Source organism: Rhinatrema bivittatum, chromosome 15 (genome assembly GCF_901001135.1).
Source record: "Rhinatrema bivittatum chromosome 15, aRhiBiv1.1, whole genome shotgun sequence".
Taxonomy (NCBI): domain Eukaryota; kingdom Metazoa; phylum Chordata; class Amphibia; order Gymnophiona; family Rhinatrematidae; genus Rhinatrema; species Rhinatrema bivittatum.
Genome location: NC_042629.1, coordinates 33,273,269 through 33,292,918, shown reverse-complemented (window position 1 = coordinate 33,292,918; position 19,650 = coordinate 33,273,269). Strand labels below are relative to the sequence as shown.

At 43.8% G+C, this 19,650-nt stretch overlaps 1 protein-coding gene across 2 annotated transcripts in view; it reads left to right on the top strand.

Moving 5' to 3' along the window:
- Positions 1 to 19,650, top strand: part of LOC115076616 (SH3 domain-binding glutamic acid-rich-like protein) — a 91,138-nt gene that overhangs the window by 25,016 nt on the left and 46,472 nt on the right. For both annotated transcript variants that reach the window (XM_029578260.1, XM_029578261.1), the window contains one exon: positions 9,246 to 9,431. In XM_029578260.1, coding sequence (XP_029434120.1) covers positions 9,246 to 9,431 — 186 coding nt within the window. Of the gene's footprint in view, positions 1 to 9,245; positions 9,432 to 19,650 lie in introns of those variants that run through there.

The following is a 19,650-nucleotide window of genomic DNA, read 5'->3' as shown; positions in this document are numbered from 1 at the left end:
GTGAATTCCAATGTAGTGGACCTGCTGTTGAAAGAGCTCGCTTGTGAATAGTGTTGTGGACCGATGATTTGTTGGGGGGGGGGCCTTGAGCGAACCTTTGTAGGCAGTTCTGATCGGTCTTGCGGAAGTATGTAATTCAAGTGGGAAGGTGAGTTGGAGAGTGGATTGCTGGTAGACTGATTTGTGGATGATGGTGAGAGCCTTGAAAAGTATTCTATATTGGATGGGCAGCCAGTGTAGAATTTTTAGTATTGGTGTGATATGGTCCTTGCGACGAGTGTTTGTAAGGATCCTAGCCGCTGCGTTTTGCAGCATCTGAAGAGGTTTGGTGGACGAAGCAGGCAGACCAAGTAATAGAGCATTACAATAGTCTATCTTTGAAAACAGTATGGCTTGAAGCACCGAACGGAAATCCTTGAAGTGTAAGAGCGGTCTAAGTTGCTTCAGGACCTGTAGCTTGAAGAAGCATTCTTTGGTTGTGGCGTTAATGAATTTTTTGAAATTCATTCTAGAGTCAAGGGTGGCCCCAAGATCTCTAACCTGGTTTGCTAATGGGATGCTAGCATTATTTGCGAGGGGGTTGTTGTCACAAGGGGAGATAACCAGTAGTTCCGTTTTGGAAGTATTTAGGACCAGATTGAGACTCGAGAGCAGAAGGTTGATGGCGTGTAAGCAGTTGTTCCAGAAATTTAGAGTAGAGATGGGGTCTGAAATGGGGATTATGATTTGTACATCGTCCGCGTATATAAAGTGGGTGAGATTGAGACTATTGAGTAGCTGGCATAAAGGGAGTAGATATATATTGAACAGGGTAGGGGAAAGAGACGAACCCTGAGGTACACCTTGGTTTGATGGAATGGAGTGAGATTCTTTGTCATTTATTTTGACTTTGTAGTGTCTGTTGTTCAGAAAGGATGTGAACCAGAGCAGTGCAGAGCCGGATATGCCTATTTCCATTAAGCGGTTAATGAGGATATTGTGGTTTACCGTGTCGAACGCGGCAGAGATGTCGAGAAGGGCTAGCAGGTAAGATTGTCCCTTGTCAAGGCCCATCAGGATGTTGTCCGTTAGAGAAAGAAGGAGGGATTCTGTGTTTAGGCGTTTCCTGAATCCGAATTGAGAGGGGTAGAGAATATTGTGGGAGTCAAGGTAGTCTGTGAGTCGGATGTTGACAAGCTTTTCCATTAGCTTGGCTATAAAAGGTAGGTTTGCAATGGGGCGGAAGTTTGCAGGGTCGGCTGGGTCCAGGTTGGGTTTTTTAAGTAAGGGTTTAAGTGAAGCAATTTTTAAGGAGTCCGGGACCGATCCTTGATTGAGGGAGCAATTTATGATGTCTGCCAGCGGTTTAGCAATGGTGTTAGGGATGGTGAGAAGTAGTTTGGTCGGTATTTGGTCCAGAGGATGAGTGGAAGGTTTCATTTTCTTGATTATTGATTCAATTTCCAGGGAGGATGTCTGTTCAAGAATTTCTAGTGACGGTCTGTGGATATTTGGTGGAGGGTTATTAGTTGCGAGGCTTAATGGTTGCGAAGGGTTTGGAGCCATGTTAGTTGAAGCCAGGGGGGCAAGAAGGTTTTTGATTTTGTTATCAAAAAAGATAGCCAACTCTGTAGATTTGTTCTGGGCTTCTTCCTCTGGGATGGTGAGGGGCATAGGTGTGGTAAGGGCAGCTACATATGAGAACAGAGTTTTAGGGTCATATAAGAAGCCGTGTATTTTTTTGGCGTAGAAATCTCGTTTGGTGCGGGTAATGGATGTCCTATAGTAGCTCATTGCAGTTTTGTACGAAGCAAGTGAGGAAGGGGAGGAATCTTTCCGCCAGCGTTGTTCTTTGTGTTGTAGATCCTGTTTGAGTTTCCTTAGTTCGGTTGAGAACCAGGGTTTCTTGTTCGTGCGGGCTGGGTTGATAACTTTGTTGTTACAGGGCAAATTCTGTTAGCTACTGAGTGTGTAATAGTTTGCCAGGAGTCCATAGCGGTATCCGCATCTGAGAAGTCCAGTTTAATTAGTTCTTCGGCCAGGCTGTTGTTGAGAGTGTCCATGGAACAGGGTTTCCTGAACTGGATCGAGGATTTAGTAACAATAGGGGTCAATTTTTGTTTTATATATAATTTTGTAGTTATCATCGAGTGATCTGACCAGGGGATGGGAGAGCAGGAAGGAGGGGTGATGGGCGAGACGGTTTCGTTAGTGAATATCAGGTCAAGTGTGTGGCCTGCCTTGTGTGTGGGGTTGTTTATAATTTGTTTGAATCCCATAGCCTGGAGAGAAAGGAGAAGAGCTTCGCAATTAGATGATAGGGTAGGGGAGTCAACATGGATGTTGAAGTCTCCTAAGATAATAGCCGGTGAGTTAGTGTTGATGTGTTTGGCTATGGTTTCGATGAGTGGAGAAGGGTCGGATTCTAGGAGCCCCGGGGGGGCGTAAATAAGGCAGACTTGAAGCTGGGAGGATTTGAATAGTCCGATTTCTAATTTGGTCGTCGATTTGAAGGCTTGTTGGGACAGTCTCAGTTCTTTTTTTGCTATTAACATTATTCCACCCCCTCTTTTTTTAGGTCTGGGGATAGAGAAGATGTCATATTGTTGTGTTGGCAACTGGTTAATAATTGCGGTGTCTGTGTTTTTTGGAGCGAGAATAAGAGCGGCTAGGTCAAGGATCCAAAGGTAACTCCATGAGCAGGCTAGGAGGTTCTGACAAGGCAGAGTTAAATGGGGCTGGAGCTTGGGTATGGTGCAGGCTGAGAGGAGGAGCTTGGCAAGGCTGGAAGCCAAGCTTGCTAGAGGCCTCTGCTGGTGGGGCGGCATCATCGCAGAAGGCAGCAGGATAGGAGGAGGCTCCGTAGCAGGCGAAATCCTAACAATTACAAACACAAAATGAATGCTAAAATGGTGAAACAATTGGAAGGAATGTGTGCATAAAAGTTACCCAAGTATCACCAGAAATTTATTTCAGATTTATTTATTTAACTTCTTTTAATATACCAATGCTCAAGACATATCTTAATATATATATATTATGATGCTATATATATATATATTTTTTTTTTTTAATTGTCCTGGCTTCTGTCCACTATCCTTCTAACGTTTGAACCGTTCATCCAATGTTATGTAAATTTGTGCCACAGATAATAAAGAACTCTGATTCCTGGCTTACATTTTTCATATGCCCTTCTCTCTTCCAAGACGTAGTATCCTTTTTTTCTTTTTCTTCCCTATAGGGAAATAGGCCAGCTCAGGTCAGCTGAAATCTGAGAGGTCAGAGCATACAGTGATGTCATAAATCACTGTGAAAACTACCCTGCCTTTGGGTGACAGCAAGCACTTTGAAAGCTGCCTTGCCATTGGTTAGTGGCGGCTGAAATCAAACAAAATAAGGCAGTGTGAATACATCTCCATGTTAACGTTTATCTTCATTCTCTCATAATATCATATTTATCACTTTTTTTTTGTTTTATTGTGTAAAATGGACATGCATGGGAGAGATTGCTTGATAGGAGACAGCTAAGTGCACCCTGCTCCTGGGGTGAGAGAGATGTAGGTTTTCAAACTCACACCCCTGGTATTTAGTACCTTGTCAGTGTGTTTGTTTATTCATACTTGATATATTGCCCATATAAAAACTTATATAAACATATACAATTTCATAAAATAGACATAGCTAAAACATGAAGGCATGCATTTTCACAACATATTTAAAAAACACATTGCTAATCCAGTTTAACCCATTGTACATTAAAACTGACTAATCATACTTCCTACTAACTTGGTAAAGGTTCAACTGTTTTATTCCTCTAAACCAGGGTGATTAATAAGCTGTCTATCCAGTGGCGTAGCGCGGGGTGGGCGGCCGCACCGGGTCTAAGGGGGCGCCAAAAAGCTATTTAAATAAAAAAAGAAATTTAGTATTTTAAGCCCAGATGTAAGTGTTGTTGAATACTGGCAGATCGTCTTTTTTTTTTGTTTTGTTTTGTTATGAGAGATTTATAGTAATGGTCAGGGGCGGATTGACCTATCTGGGGATCGGGCATCCCCCAGTGGGCCGGTCTACCTGGTCACGTGGTCTCGACCGCGTGGCTCTTCTTCAGCCCAACCTCAACGCCTTCGCCAAGCCGGCAGGGGCCGAAGAAATACAAATCGAGGCCGGCGGGGGCCAAAGAAAAGAAGATGGGCGCCTCTCAGCCAGCCTCAAGCGGGGGCTGGCTGAGAGGCGCCCATCTTCTTTTCTTCGGCCTCCGCCGGCTTTGATTTTAATTTCTTCGGCCTCCGCCGGAGACAGCCGGCCCCCAAAGGCCGGCGGGGGCCGAATAAATTAAAATCGAGGCCGGTGGCGGAGGCCAAAGCAAAGAAGATGGGCCCAGCCAGCCTCAAGCGGGGGCTGACTGGGCGGCGCCCATCTTCTTTTCTTCGGCCCCCGCCGGCCTCTATTTTAATGTCTTCGGCCCCCACTGGAGACCAAGAGGGCCGAAGACATTAAAATCGAGGCCGGCGGGGGCCGAAGAAGTGAACACTGGTCTGCTAACCGCCGCCGGAGACCAGCTGTTCAACCTTGGATCGGAAGGGTGCTTCTGTGTGTATGTGAGAAAGGAGCGGTGTGTGTGTATGAGAATCACAGCTCGGGCGCTGGAGCCTCCCCCACGGGGGAGCGGTATAAATAGCCGGGCAGGCGGGGGCTGGAACTAGGGCCTCTGAACCCCTCACCGCGGGGGGGGATGACTGTTCCCGCTTGGTACTGGTTCAGGTGCGTAATAGAGAACGGGGTGCGGGTTCCGGTTGTCGCCCCAGCTCCTGCTGGGTAGCAGCAGCTCGGAGCTGCCGTCAGCACGTGGGCGAAAGGAAATACCTTTGATAGATTTCCAAGAACTTTCCAGGAAAAAGGGGCAGGGCTGCCCGGGACCGACCAATGGGAAGCCGGCGAGGCCGGCGAAGACTCCTCCCCACCCCCCTTTCCCCTCCCCGGAGCCTTTGGGAGACCGAGGCAGAGACTGAGACGGAGAGACGCTCCGAACCAAAGCCAGACAGACTGACAGACCGAGGCAAGAGAAGCAAAGAACCCGGTCTGCCAGTTTTACAAAGGAATATAAAAAGGAGAGCGGATCGGTTCCCTAAATCAGGCATCACATACTAGAAGGCGGACCAGAGCGAATCAATGTTACCGTCAATTTTTACGCAAGATGCAAATCATTGATGGAGGGAGGGGGCGCCGAAGAAGTCTCTTGCCCCGGGCGCCAAATTGTCTAGCTACGCCACTGTGTCTATCTCAGTGTTATTCCTTGAATTCAATATAATACATGAAACAAAATCCAGGCTGATTATCAAATATCGGAGTACACATTCAAGATTTTGCTAATTTTCTGAGCTTCAGATAATTGGTTTCATTCCTAATATCCAATAGGGATCTGCATTCGTTGTTCTATTCATTTGATTCATTTTGGCTGTGTGCACATATTTGCTGAGAGAGGTAACTTTTAAAGAGCTAGGCGGGCATACATGTGCACACGTATTGCAGCTTGCGCGAATGGACGCAGCCATTTTAATAACATGAACGTATGATTATAAAATTGGCGCAATTTTGTATGGACACACGCTTGTGTGCACAAACGCCGGCTCCAGTGCATAAGTGTGTGTGTGTATGAGGATGTTATTAGATACGTGCGCCGATGCAATTACCAGTTTCTCTAGTACATTCCCAGTTCGCCCAGGTAAAGGCTCCCAACTTCCTAGCCTCCCTTTTACCCTGTTAGCCCCGACCCTTCATACCCCGCTGACTAGCCCTGATTTATTTTTATTTTAAAACTTACACGCCATCCATAGCAGAAGTAAAGTTATGTGGTAGGGGACCCAGGCGAACACTTATGCGCGTACATGCTTCCGGTTACAGACCTGGCACACCCATGCCACTCCCCTTTTTGACTTCTTGATTTGTGCGCGTTCCGGGAGATATGCGCGATTCCTGCACATATGTCCCGGCTTTGGGCCACGTAGGGAGTAACAGGAAATAGATCAATTGTATGGGATCCTGCCTCTCTAACCACCACTGTTTACTGCCCCGACATCTCCTGTGTCAGCTATGTTTGATTTTTATATTCTGTTTTCCAGCCAATTCAAAGCAGATTACGGTCCAGGACTGTAGGTGTTTCCCTGTTTCCAGTGGGCTCGCAATTTAAATTTTGTGCTTCAGGCAATGGAGGGCAAAGTGACAGCTGCCAGGAAGAGTTTTTCTAAGGGAAAACCCGTGAAAAATATTTCCTCCACCACCATGTCTACAGCAACCCTGATAATCTTATCAGTAGGGACCTTTGTTTTCAGTTGTTTTCCACAAGAACTTTTCAGTGTTTATTATAACCAACCAAAAATACAGGAGAAAATCTTTGGAGGAAAAAAAGAGTCCTTCCCCCCCCCCCCCCCCCCCCCCCCCCCCACTGATTTTCTGCTGTTTGATTCTTATAAACACTGATAAATTCCCAGGGAAACAAAATGAAGTCTGAAAGCAAAGGTTCCAACTTATCAGGAACCCCAAAAAAGGCTTTTTCGAGGATTGTTTCCACTTTGTGGAACTGTCTTTCAAAGGAATCATGTCTATGAAAGTGTGGGGTTTTATTACCAGCCATGTCTGTAAACAGGCTAATTTCCTAATGAAGAGTCAGTCCATTCTTTAATCAGTTTAGCTTTAACCGGGTGATGCAATCCATTTTCTGCTAACACACTTAACAGATAAAATATGTGCTAAGATTAACATAGACGGTGACATTTTAAAAGCGATTGATTCTTGTTATGGTCCTATTCCGAGATATAAAAGGTCAGTTTTATTGGTAAATGTGATATCTGAGTCTTTAGGAGGCCGATATTCAAAAGGGCACTTTAGGCTAAGTACTGCTTATCTGGCTAGGGTCAGTGAGCGCCACTTAGCTGGATAAATATTTAGCCACATAAATCAGGGGCAGGGAATGGGATTAACGGGGAGGAGCTGAGTTAGCCAGATAAGATATTCAGAGTTAGCGGGTTAATTTATCTACAAGGCTATCCTAAAGTTGGTTGGATACGTTTATCTAGCTAACAGAGCTACACAGCAGCTGAATATGGATCCCTTTATTTTTAGGGACATTTGTTAGGCCAACCCTCCTGTTGTCAATCTTCGGCCCATTTGTCCGTCCATCCTTACACATATTGCAGCAGCACAAGCACTGTATTGATTTGCCTGAAAATTGGTACAGTGGTCGTTTGTTGAAAGTTGTGGGGGAATCCCAAGTTTGGTTCAGATTGCTTGAGTTTGGGACCATCAGAACCCCAAACGTACCCCCGTGTCACACCATGCATAATGCTTTTCAATGTGTCATTTTATTGGTTCTTAGAATTGTTTTATCTTGCTGGTTTTATTTCCTAACATCTGCTGCTGTTTATATTTCTTATTACATTTCTATGATATCACATTGTCAATTAATTATGCCATTTGTTGTATTATATGCTTGATTTTTACTTTGTAAGTGGTGATAATTTTCACTTTGTAAATGATGTGATTTTTTTTTTTTTTTTTTTTGCTGGAGTCTGGTTTGAGCAGTTTGGAAAAGCAGGCTATAAATATTAAAAGTAAATAATATAAATAACTAGCTGAACTGGGTTTATTATTCAGCCTAGTATTTGCGAATGACTTTTCCAGTTTTCTTGTGGTGGATTTACTCTTGATTTTCCTAATAGTAATGATATTGTGGACTGGACTCCTTTTTATGCTAGTTTTGCTTCAGACAAGATCCCATCTGGTTTTGCAGCCACCTCTGGGAGTGTAGGTCTGGCAGCACACTCCAGGGAACTCAGACTGTAGGACAGCTTGTGTTACTGTAGGGATCAACATGTTCAGCTGTGTAAACTGAGAAAGTCAGGATGAGAACAGAGTTGCACCCTGGGAACTTTCCAGTCTTGTAGTTCGTGACACCACACCACAGGTTGTCATAGTGTTTCATTTTGTGACATCCCCCCCCCCCCCTTCTAACAATCTGTATCGTTCAATAAACCAATCCCTTTGGTATAGAAGGCAGAATTTTACAGTTTTATGTTTCATTAATGGGATCAAGTTGTGTGTTTGGACCACATTGCTTTTTTTTTTTAAATCAAACATTCCTTTTGCAATTAGTAAGAAAGTTTGACACAGAAGACAGTGATTCTGGGGTTACTAGCTGAGAGAAACCCCCCCCCCCCCCAATAAGCATGTTTTCCTATTCTTTTATTATCTCCAACCTCTGGCTTCACTCCCTCTTCTTCACGCCTGTACATTCACCCACCCTCCCTCCACCTCCCCAGCATTCACCACCTCTCTGTGGCTTGTCACCTTCTCCCACATCATTCATTGCTTGCTGGTTCTGGGGGGGGTCCTTCCTTCCTTCCTTCCTCCGCTGGTAGCGCATAGTTTTTAAAAGTAGAGGTGTCTGCGGTTCCTTCTCCTGTCCCTGCAGCAATAGGCAGTGCATATGGGGGACAGGAGGGGAGGAGCTACAGAGAGCACAGTTGGCTGTTGCTCCCTCCCATCTCCCACTGGAGCTGCTGTGGTCTTGCTGCCCTGTGATTGTGTGTACTTTAATACAGCCGGCAAGCAGGGAGAGGGGCAGTTCAAAACTGACTTTTACGTAGCTGGTTTTGAACTTGTGCCAGCAGCCAGCCTGACCAGGTGTGTTTTTATATATTAAAAAAAAAAAAAAGCCAGGATGGCTGAATACCAGCCAGGTGGCAACCTCCATGGTCAGTGAAAGAGCAGCACTACAGGAGGTGGCAGCAATACTTGTCTTAGGTATAGGCCCAGATTTCCCACTAGGCAGTGCAGGCAGCTGTCCAGGGGCACTGAGCTGAACGGGGGTACCTCCTTATCCATCCTGGCAACACTTTTTTTTTTTTCCCTTCTATGCACCGCTCGGCATGAATGGCAGAGTCCTGTTAGACCCGCTCCTTAAAAAGTATAGAGGTGTGGGCCAGAGGCATTCAGAGCACTGTAGATTTTCCATCGGCCCTCCCCTGCACCTTTAAGGGTCGAGCCCAACAGGATGCTGCTGCTCAAGCTGATCATCAGTTCAGAAAGAGGGGCGTCCTGAGAGGGTGACCCCTCTCTTCCTGCTCCTGTATCTCTGGAGGTCTCTCCCCTTCAACGCCATGCCTAGAATTGTTAAGGCATTGTTGGCTTTCTGAAAACAGCAAAGATACTTAAGTCTCCCGGACTGAGCAGCGAAACACTAAAGTCACATTTCTGTATTTCCTAAGCAGATTAAGAAGAAGCAGCAAGAGGTAGTGGGCTTTCTGGAGGCCAACAGGATTGATTTTGAAGAGAAGGACATTGCATGCAACGAAGACAATCGGAAATGGATGCGAGACAACGTCCCCGGTGAAAAGAAGCCCCAGAATGGAATCCCTCTCCCGCCTCAGATCTTCAACGAGGAGCAGTATTGTGGGGTAAGACGTCCACAGGTCTGGGTTCTGTGCTGCCTGACTTTATGCTGTGAAAAGGCCCAGCAAGGCCAATCCAAACCTTTTCTGGCTGCATGTAGCTAATGAAACCCTTCTGCTGTGAAGATACGCACGAGCAGTGCAGGCTGGAAGCAGCCCTAGTGTGATTCCCTTATAAAAATACTAACAGTCGCTTCAGTTCAAATGGAAAACTGTTCGTTGTCCACCAAATAAATTTTGGTTCAGTTGATCTGGTTCCTAATCTTTCTCATACAGACCACACGGAGCTCTTGAGGGTAACAAAATGACTTATTTTCCAAATGTGTAATGTGTTGTAGGAAGAGATCTTTCAGGTGTGAGAAATGGAAAAATGGTTCATGTTTTTGGCCAACTCAGGGGGTTTCTTTGTAAAGAGAGATGGTGAGCAATTGAACCAGTGCCAGATCAAGGTTATATTTTGCCCAAGTCAGAAGTTTCACCGTTACATCCCTCACACCCCCTCGCAAATAAGTAACATGTAATTACATGCTGCAGATGTACACATCGCCCCCTTGCTCTCCTCTATCTTTCCCTCCCCTTGCTGTCGCCCCTCTCTCTCCTTCCTGATTCCTTGTGGTTAGTCTTATCTCTCTCTCCCCAATCCCTAACCCCCCATAGGCCCCCTTCCCTAGACTTAACCTCACCACTCCTCCTGTGCTGCTTTCCCCCAGCCAGTGAGGGGATGTGATTCTCCGAACACTGCTGCCTCTTCTCCCACAGCTCATTGGTTCTCCTGAGGAAACTCAGCAGAGTCAACCACAGGGCTGCGGGAGAAGCGGCAGCATGGTGGAAAGCACTTCTTCTTCCCGCTCCCCATCTGGCTTGCCAGGCACGCGGCAGAGCTGAGCTGTTGCGTAGGATGCAGGGGAGAGGAAGCCATGCTTGGTGTTGCCACAGATGGGAGTTGGCTCCTTTTATGACTGCTGCCTACCCTACTGGTGTGATCTTCTCTTTTTTTTTTTGCCTCCCATTATGGGCCCAGCCATCAAAGAGCTGGCCTGGTTCTAGTTCTCAGCCAATGGGAAGTGGAGATGTGCGGTATACACTAGTGGGAATAACCATAAGCAGAAATGGTATAGCGCTAGGAGTTCACAGATCCTTGTGTAGCATTAATCAAGTGAAGACTTAAATCAAGCGTTTCCACCTTTTATTCATGAATTCTTAGAGGTTTCTGTCCCCTAACAATCCATGAATAAAAAGTGGAAACGCTTGATTTAAGTCTTCACGTTTTTGATTAATGCTACACAAGGATCTGTGAACTCTTAGCGCTATACCATTTCCGTTTCTGGTTCTAGTTCTTACATATTACCCTGAAACAGAGCCTTGCTTGCCTCGCCTTTGTTTTAAATCTGAGCAGTTCTTGACGTCTTACAGTGAGCCTGTTATTGATCAAGTAATGACTGCCTGTCCTTAACAAATGGCTCTATGAGGGTTGCCAGGTATTACACTGCAAGCTTAGCATGGCTGGAGGGGAGCCTGGTGCAGTAATGCAGGGCTTTTTCATAGGTCCCTGCTGCTGCCATGTTCTCCTAAGCAGGTAGGCCCAGCAATGGCTCTAGCGGCTTCTCCACACTTACCCCAGCGGGAGAGAGCAGGGGTAGGGAGGAGATGAAGGTTCCACCTCTTGCTGCCAGCCCATGCTACAGGGCAGTATTTAGGCCTGTGAAATGCGACTGCCTCTGGGCTCCTCGAATGCAGGGCTTGGTGCGATTGCACCTTTTGTACTTTGTACTGAGCGTGGGATGTTTGGGGCAAAGTCTTCCCTAGATTTTGGTAGCTGTTTGGCTTATCAGAAGATGATGATTTTTTCAGATTTTTCTCATCACAGGGGGAGTATAGGTAAAATAAACTGTACAGCTTATAACTAAGTTGTGGAACAAATAAGCCCCGGGTGTTGGCAGCCCTGCTTTATGTTTTGAAAGCATCTTGTTAAAGTACAGGGGCTGATGAAACAGAGCTCTGAGACTGAGTGGATGTTCATGGCTGGTATAAGCAGGGATGGATGGGATGCAGAGGAAGAAGCCCGTTTTTGGTCCGGTTGGGGCTGAGAGGAGGCTGCCACATCTTCGGCCTGACTGAGGCATGGATGAATAGTACAAGATCACGGAGTAGAAAACCCCCATCACATATGATATCTGGATTTTGGGCTGGGCGATTCCAAATCATAACTATTCTGCCCATCCCTACATGATGCCTTCTTACTGTATCTAGTTTGATAGCCGCACATGTTATGTACTAATCCTAGATTAGTGTCTGGATGCAGATTTCTAGACGGAGACTTGATCTGAACTTCACAGTTGTTTTCTGGTGTTTCTGAGAGGGAATAAATAGGGAGAACTTAAGCTGTTCTGATGCTGTGCTTAAATTCATCTTTACTGACTGTCTCTTGTATGCTACTTGTCTGATGTTGCTGAAATTCTTGAGTTTGAGCATGTTCAAGAAAAGATCTTTCACTTTTATTATGTAATTTAGTTTTTAGGTTAAGTTTTGAACTTTTCTAGTTTTATTATGATTTTAGGGATCTGTTGGATGTTCATTGTTTTTTTTTAGATTTTATTGTACGTTGCATTGAGCTTTCTGCATTTAGTGATTTATAAATTTAACTTATAAACAGAAATAATTTTCATCAGGAACATTGAATTTGCTGATTTTTTTTCCCTTGCTTCTTTTGTTAATTTAGAGCTCTAAGTTTATTTTATTTTTTTAACATTTGTAACCCTCTGTAATACACCCTATGCTTCTTTGGGTTCTTTCCTGAAGGGGTAGTGTTAGACTTTCAGAGCTCTTATGCTGTTTGGAGATCTTCAGACACCTTCCTTAAGAATAGCAACTCTGACCCACAGTCTGGAATAAATGATGCAGATGAATAAAACCAGTAGCACGCACACTGAATAACAGTGCAGTTGATACAGCAAGAACAAAAGCAAGTATAGGGTTCAAAATGTTAGTCACACATGAGAGGTTTCTTTTCTCCTCCACCCACTAGCTCTGAAATACTCTTTGGAGATGGGACTCTTCCATTTCTGGTCCCTGCTTTCTAGTTTGCAGATATGTCGTCAAGCAGTCACACTGAAACTCTCCTGAACAGTGGAGCTTCTGCTGTTTTGTTTTTTTGGGGTTTTTTTTCTGAGCAGTGTCTAAATATTAGACTTTCAAAAGACGCTTGTCAGCACATTTTCAAACAAAGATATGAATCAGAATTTTTAGAACCAATATAAATTTTAATATTTCATATCTTTGGAAGCACAGTTGTCAACCTTGCAAAACAGGCAGATCATCACTGTGTCTTGTAATCTCTGGTACACGCTGTTATTTTATACTTTCAACTATACAAAGAAAATGCTTGTAAGAGGATCATTCACCAATTTGACAGTGTCACAACCTAATCTCCTCTACCCTGAGAAAACTCCTCCCACCATAAAAAGTTCCTTTATCAACATGGCTTTGATGTACTTTGTTCCTTCTGATCTTCTGTGTTTTGTAAATAGATAGTAGACCTGAGTTCTGAATAGATAGTAGGCCTGAATTCTGTTGCTGGTGCCAGGCTTCTAATTTAAAGCTGTGACCTCTGGGAATCTTCAGTTCACCTGGCTTCTGTCAGTGAGATAAGGAATCTGTGAGAACCAAGCTTGTATTATGGTCCTTGTATTATGATTTAGATATTGTCACTGATAGCCCTCTGGCCTTTAATTATAGGCTTTGCAGAGCCTACAGGTTTCCCAGATCTTCCACATTCTTGAGTCTGAGGTGGTCAGAAGTTCACTGTATCTCAGCAGTGTCAGTGTGAAACAGCCCCTGAGGATTCTGGGACTGGCTAAATGAGCCAAAGTTCTGAATCATTATATCATTAGCAACTCTGAAAGTAGATCTCCCAGTCTGACAGCCCTTACTCTGAATCTAGCCAGAAATCCACTCTGCAAATCTTCAGAGAAATGGAGTATTAGAACTAACTCCCCTTTCACTACTCTTCACCGCCGTCACGGTCAGTGAGCCCGTAGACTGTGGCATGGTTGTTGCAGCCTAGAAGTCGAACCCTCTAGGCCCATGCTGACAGCTGGTGGACAAGCCCTTACCAGGACAGGAGCTGGAGCTTCACCTATATCAGCCCCATTCCTCATGGGTTGAGCCTTTGCAATCCAGGAGCCAGCAGGGCTTCGGTGAGTGGTCAGAGACAGTTCAGGTATAGACAGTGGTCAGGGCTGGCAACAAGCAGAGAATATTCAAGCTCAGTCCAAAGATCATGGCAGGCAGTGAGAAGACTGAGACCAGGTCCAAGCCAAGGGTTGAGGCAGGTAGCGAGAAGATAGTGTCTGGGGTCAGGGCAGGCAGAGAGAGGTCAGAACTGGAAAGTCAGGACGGACAGAGACAAGGCACCGAGAGACAAGGAAGTGAGGGAGACAGAGTAAAGCAAGGCAGTAAGAGATGGTGAGGCATTCAGTAGCACTACCTCACCTCATGGCTCGCTCTCTCTCTCTCTGACTATCTTGCTTTACTCTGTCTCCCTCACTTCATCCCACACCACTTTTTTTTTTTTTTTTTTTTAAGAGGCAGTGGTGATGGGTGATCAGTCTCATCAGCTTTAGATTCCCTGTCTCATTGACTCCCACTATCACCTACCCAAGCTCTGATACAAAAGACTACAATTGATCATTTTAAATCGAAATAATGTTCCATAGGCTGATCAAGAAAAGATAATTAAAATAATTTCTAACATCCTCCTTTTCAGTAGCATCCACATGGTTTTGGTATAGTCTAGCAAATAATACAGCACTGGCTTCCAGCCAATGGGGACCCCCTGCTTTTATAAGAGTTCCCAGAAACTTCAAAGCTTTTTAAATGCAACTGATTACCTTTCCATTGTCTTTCAAAGAACATAAGATAAGCCATACTGAGTTAGACCAAGGGTCCATCTAGCCCAATATCCTGTTTCCAACAGCAGCTAATCCAAGTCACAAGTACCCAAACATTAAATAAATCTCAAGCTACTATTGCTAATTGATTAATCACAGTTTATAGATTTTTCCTCTAGGAACTTATCCAAATCTTTTTTAAACCCAGTTACACTAACTGCCATAACCACATCCTCTGGCAATGAATTCCAGAGCTTAACTATGTGCTAAGTGAAAAAGAACTTTCTTTGATTTGTTTTAAATGAGTTAACTTGCTAACTTCATGGAGTGCCCCCTAGTCTTTCTATTATCTGAGAGCATAAATAACCGATTTACATTAACTTGTTCAAGTCCTGTCATGATTTTGTAGACCTCTATCATATCCTCCCTCAGCCGTCTCTTCTCCAAACTGAACAACCCTAACTTCTTTAGCCTTTCCTCATAGGGCAGCAGTTCCATGCCCCTTATCATTTTGGTCGCCCTTCTCTGCACTTTCTCCAGTGCAACTATATCTTTTTTTGAGATGTGGCGACCAGAATTGCACACAGTATAGAAGGTGTGGTCTCGCCATGGAGTGACAGAGGCATTATGACATCCACCGTTTTATTTGCCATTCCCTTCCTCATAATTCCTAACATTGTTTTGCTTTTTTGACTGCCACAGCACACTGAGCCGAGATTTCAATGTATTATCCACTATGACGCCTAGATCTTTCCTGGGTGGTAACTCCTAAGATAGAACCTAACATTGTGTAAATACAGCAAGGATCATTTTTCCCTGTATACATCACCTTGCACTTGTCCACATTGGGTTTTCAAATGGCAGATGAAATGTAATCTTCCAGTTTCACAAGGTCCTCCTGCAATTTATCAAAATTATGATAAATTGCAGGAGGACCTTGAAACTTTGATTTCTGTCTCTTCATTTCCAATTCCAAGTTACTCACCCTTGTTATAATGTAACTTTTTACCTTCTGCTCCCAATCTGTCTCCTCTTTTGAGGTTTGACTAGTTATTGTTAATGTACTATCGTTCTATGTAAACAGAGTTGATTTGATCTGTATCAAGAAAATCGGTATATAAAATCCCTAAATAAATAAATAAAATAATCCAGCTGAGATTTAACTACTCTGCATAATTTTGTGTCATCTGCAAATTTGATCACCTCACTTGTCGTACCTCTTTCCAGATCATTTATAAATATATTAAAAAGCACCGATCCAAGTACAGATCCCTGAGGCACTCCACTGTTTACCTTTTTCCACTGTGAAAACAGACCATGTAATCCTCCTCTCTGTTTCTTGTCTTTTAACCCATTTGCAGTCAACAAAAGGACATCGCCTCCTATCTGATGACTTTAGTTTTCTTAGAAGCCTCTCATGAGGGACTTTGAACGCTTTCTGAAAATCCAAATACATCACATCTACCGGTTCATCTTTGTCCACATGTTTATTCACCCCTTCAAAAAAATGTAGGAGATTTGTGAGGCAAGACTTCCCTTGGGTAAATCCATGCTGGCTGTGTTCCATTAAACCATGTCTATGTAAATTTATTTATTTATTTATTTAATGGTTTTTCTATACCGCCGCTCATCAAAGATATCACGTTGGTGTTTTGTGATTTTTATTCTTTATAACAGTTTCCACAATTTTTCCTGGCACCAAAGTCAGGCTCACCGGTCTGTAGTTTCCTGGATCACCCCTGGAGTCCTTTTTAAATATTGGGGTTACATAAGACCCCTTCCAGTCTTCAGTTACAATAGATGATTTTAATGATAGAGTACAAATTAATTGAAATAGGTCAACTTCATTTTTTTAAATTTTTTCAGAACCCTGGGATTTATACCATTTATTCCAGGTAATTTACTACTCTTCAGTTTGTCAATTTGGCCTATCAAATCTTCCATATTCATGATTTGGCTCAGTTCATCTGAATTGTCACCCTTGAAAACCATCTCTGGAATGGATATCTCCCCAACATCCTCTTCAGTAAACACCAAAGTAAAGAATCTGTTTAGTCTTTCCGCGATGGCCTTAGGGAAGATAAGTGCCCCTTTAATCCCTTGATCATCTAACAGTCCAACTGACTCCCTCACAGGCTTTCTGCTTTGGATATATTTTAAAAAGTGTTTGTTTTTGCCTTTACGGCCAACTTCTTTTCAAATTATCTTTTACCTTGTCTTATCAATGTCTTACATTTAACTTGCCAATGTTTATGCTTTATCCTATTTTCTTCTGATGGATCCTTCTTCCAATTTTTGAATGAAGATCTTTTGGCTAAAATAGCCTCTTTCATCCCCCTTTTTAGTCATACTGGTAACTGTTTGACCTTTTTTCACCTTTTTTAATGCGTGGAATACATCTGGACTTTGCTTCTAAGATGGGGTTGTTTTTTTGTTTTTTTTTTGTTTGTTTTTTTTAACAGTCTTAACTTTTGTAGCCATACCTTTTTCTTTTTTTTTGTTTTGTTTTTTAACTGTTTTATCAAACTTTCCCTTTTGAAAGTTTAGTGCTAGAGCCATGGATTTACTTACTGTCCCCCTTCTAGTCATTAATTCAAATTTGTTCATAATGGAGCAGATTTCCAAAGGCTCGTGCGTAACCCGAGAAAATCTGCCCCTGCGCGCGCCGAGCCTATTTTGCAAAGGCTCGGTGACGCATGTATGTCCCGGGGCTTCGAAAAAGGGGCAGGTTCAGGGGCGTGGCGGCAGTCCGGGGGCGGTCCTGAGTCCTCCGGCACAGTGGCCTGTGCAAGTCACGCCTGCCTCGGGCAGGCATAACTTCTGAAACAAAGGTGGGGGGGATCTAGTTAGGGCTGGGGGGAAGGTAGGGGGGAGCGGAAGAAAGGTTCCCTCCGAGGCCGCTCCGATTTCGGAGCGGCCTCTGAGGGAATGGAGGCAGCCTGTGTGGCTCGGCGCGTGCAAGTTGCACAATTGTGCACCCCCTTATGTGCGCCGACCCTGGATTTTATAACATGCGTGCAGCAGCGCGTGCATGTTATAAAATCGGGCGTAGATTTGTTTGCGCGAACAAATCTGCGCTTGCGCACAGGTTTTAAAATCTGCCCCATTATGATCACTATTGCCAAGCGGCCCCATCAGCGGTACCTCTCTCACCAAATCTTGTGCTCCACTGAGAATTAGATCTAAAATTGCTCCCTCTTGTCAGTTCCTGAACCAATTGCTCCATAAAACTGTCACTTATTTCTTTCAGGAACTTTATCTGTCTAGCATGTCCTGATGTTACATTTACCCAGTCAATATTGGGGTAATTGAAATCTCCCATTATTACTGCACTACCAGTTTGGTTATCTTCCCTAATTTCTCTTAGCATTTCATTGTCAGTCTCGCCATCTTGACCAGGTGGACGGTAGTATACCCCTATCACTATAGTCTTCCCCGACACACAAGGGATTTCTACCCATAAAGATTCAATTGTGCATTTAGTCTCATGCAAGATTCTGTTGGACTCTGACATCCTGGACATAAAGGACCATCCCACCACCAAGTTGCTCCTCTCTATAGTTGCGATTTAATTTGTACCTTGGTATAGCACTATCCCACTGGTTATCCTCTTTCCACCATGTCTCTGAGATGCCAGTTAAGTCTGTCATGCTTAAACATTTGGCATTCCTGACTTCAACAAGGTCTGCAAAAAGCTGTTAGATGGCCATTTGTCCTTTAATATTGTTTCCAGCATTTCCTAGCTGCACCATCACCTCTTGTTAGGTTAACAAGTAAATGAAAATTTAATTTCACACCCAGATGCAATGAGTAGTTATAAATCACACATCAAATTGGTATTACCTTTCTTACCATACCTAATGCAGTTTGAAAGTCCACACCATACTAACCTCAGAATGAATGTATCTGTATTCACTAATTCCATGTGCTTGTAAGGAATTTGGCTCTTTGTTAATATTTTAGTTTTCATTTTATCAGCTTTATTAATTTCTCTTGTTTTAAATCTTTCCTTGATAAACTGTAGCACCCTCCAACTACAGAGCAAGAAGAGCTCAGCATATAGCTCAGGTCCAGGCCCATAAATATTAAAATCAAGATGGGAGAAGTCCCACAATATAAAAATCTAAGACACATGTAAGAGACCCAAATGTTCCTTAGCAGTCTACCATATGTCCACCAGGGGGCGCATGTGACAAGAGGAAGAGAATGAGTTATTAAAGATATCCACACACACACACCTGGATGGTCCCTTGGGAGTTAGAGAAACTATGAAAGCAGATGTTCAAAATGTTCTAGTGCTCTTTAAGGTTAGAGCCAATGGTTCCAAGAGGGGTTGGTCAAGAAGTAGGTTTTCCGGAGCAGCCCATGAGGGGGTTCGAGGAGGAATCTTGAAGGAATTCCTGGAAAGAGAGCATAGGAGTCTCTTTGACCTGGGGATTTATCTTTTATTTGTGGAAGCTGTAGGGAAACTAGGGATCAGTGTGAGTTCCAATGTTTTAAACTTTGGAAGGCCTGTAGGCCAAATGGAAGAGAGCAACACGACTTTCACCAGTCAATATCTGTCCAGATCAAACTGAGTAGGAGGAGAATTTAAGACCGGGAGGAATAAGCCTCTTGGCCAGGTGTCCTACCTGTGAATTGTGCAGTGGTTCTGCATCTCAGGAGAGGAGAGTCACATAAACATGAGAACATGCCATACTGGGTCAGGTCAAGGGTCCATCAAACCCAGCATTCTGTTTCCAATAGTGGCTAATCCAGGCTATAAAGTACCTGGCAAGTACCCACAAACCAAGTCTATCCCATGCTACTGATGCTAGTAATAGCAATGACTATTTTCTAAGTCAACTTGATTAATAGGTAATGGATTTCTCCACCAAGAACTTATCCAAACCTTTTTTAAACCCAGCTACACTAGCTGCACTAACCATATCCCTTGGCAACAAATTCTAGAGCTTACTTGTGCATTGGGTGAAAAATAACTTTCTCAGATTAGTTTTAAATGTGCTACATGCTAACTTCATAGAGTGCCCCCTAGTCCTTCTATTATTCGAAAGAGTAAATAACCGATTCACATTTACCTGTGCTAGACCTCTCATGATTTTAAACACCTCTATCATATCCCCCCTCAGCCGTCTCTTCTCCAAGCTGAACAGTCCTAACCTCTTTAGTCTTTCCTCATAGGGGAGCTGTTCCATCCCCTTTATCATTTTGGTCGCCCTTCTTTGTACCTTCTCCATCGCAACTATATCCTTTTTGAGATGCAACGACCAGAATTGTACACAGTATTCAAGGTGCAGTCTCACTATGGAGCAATACAGAGGCATTATGACATCTTT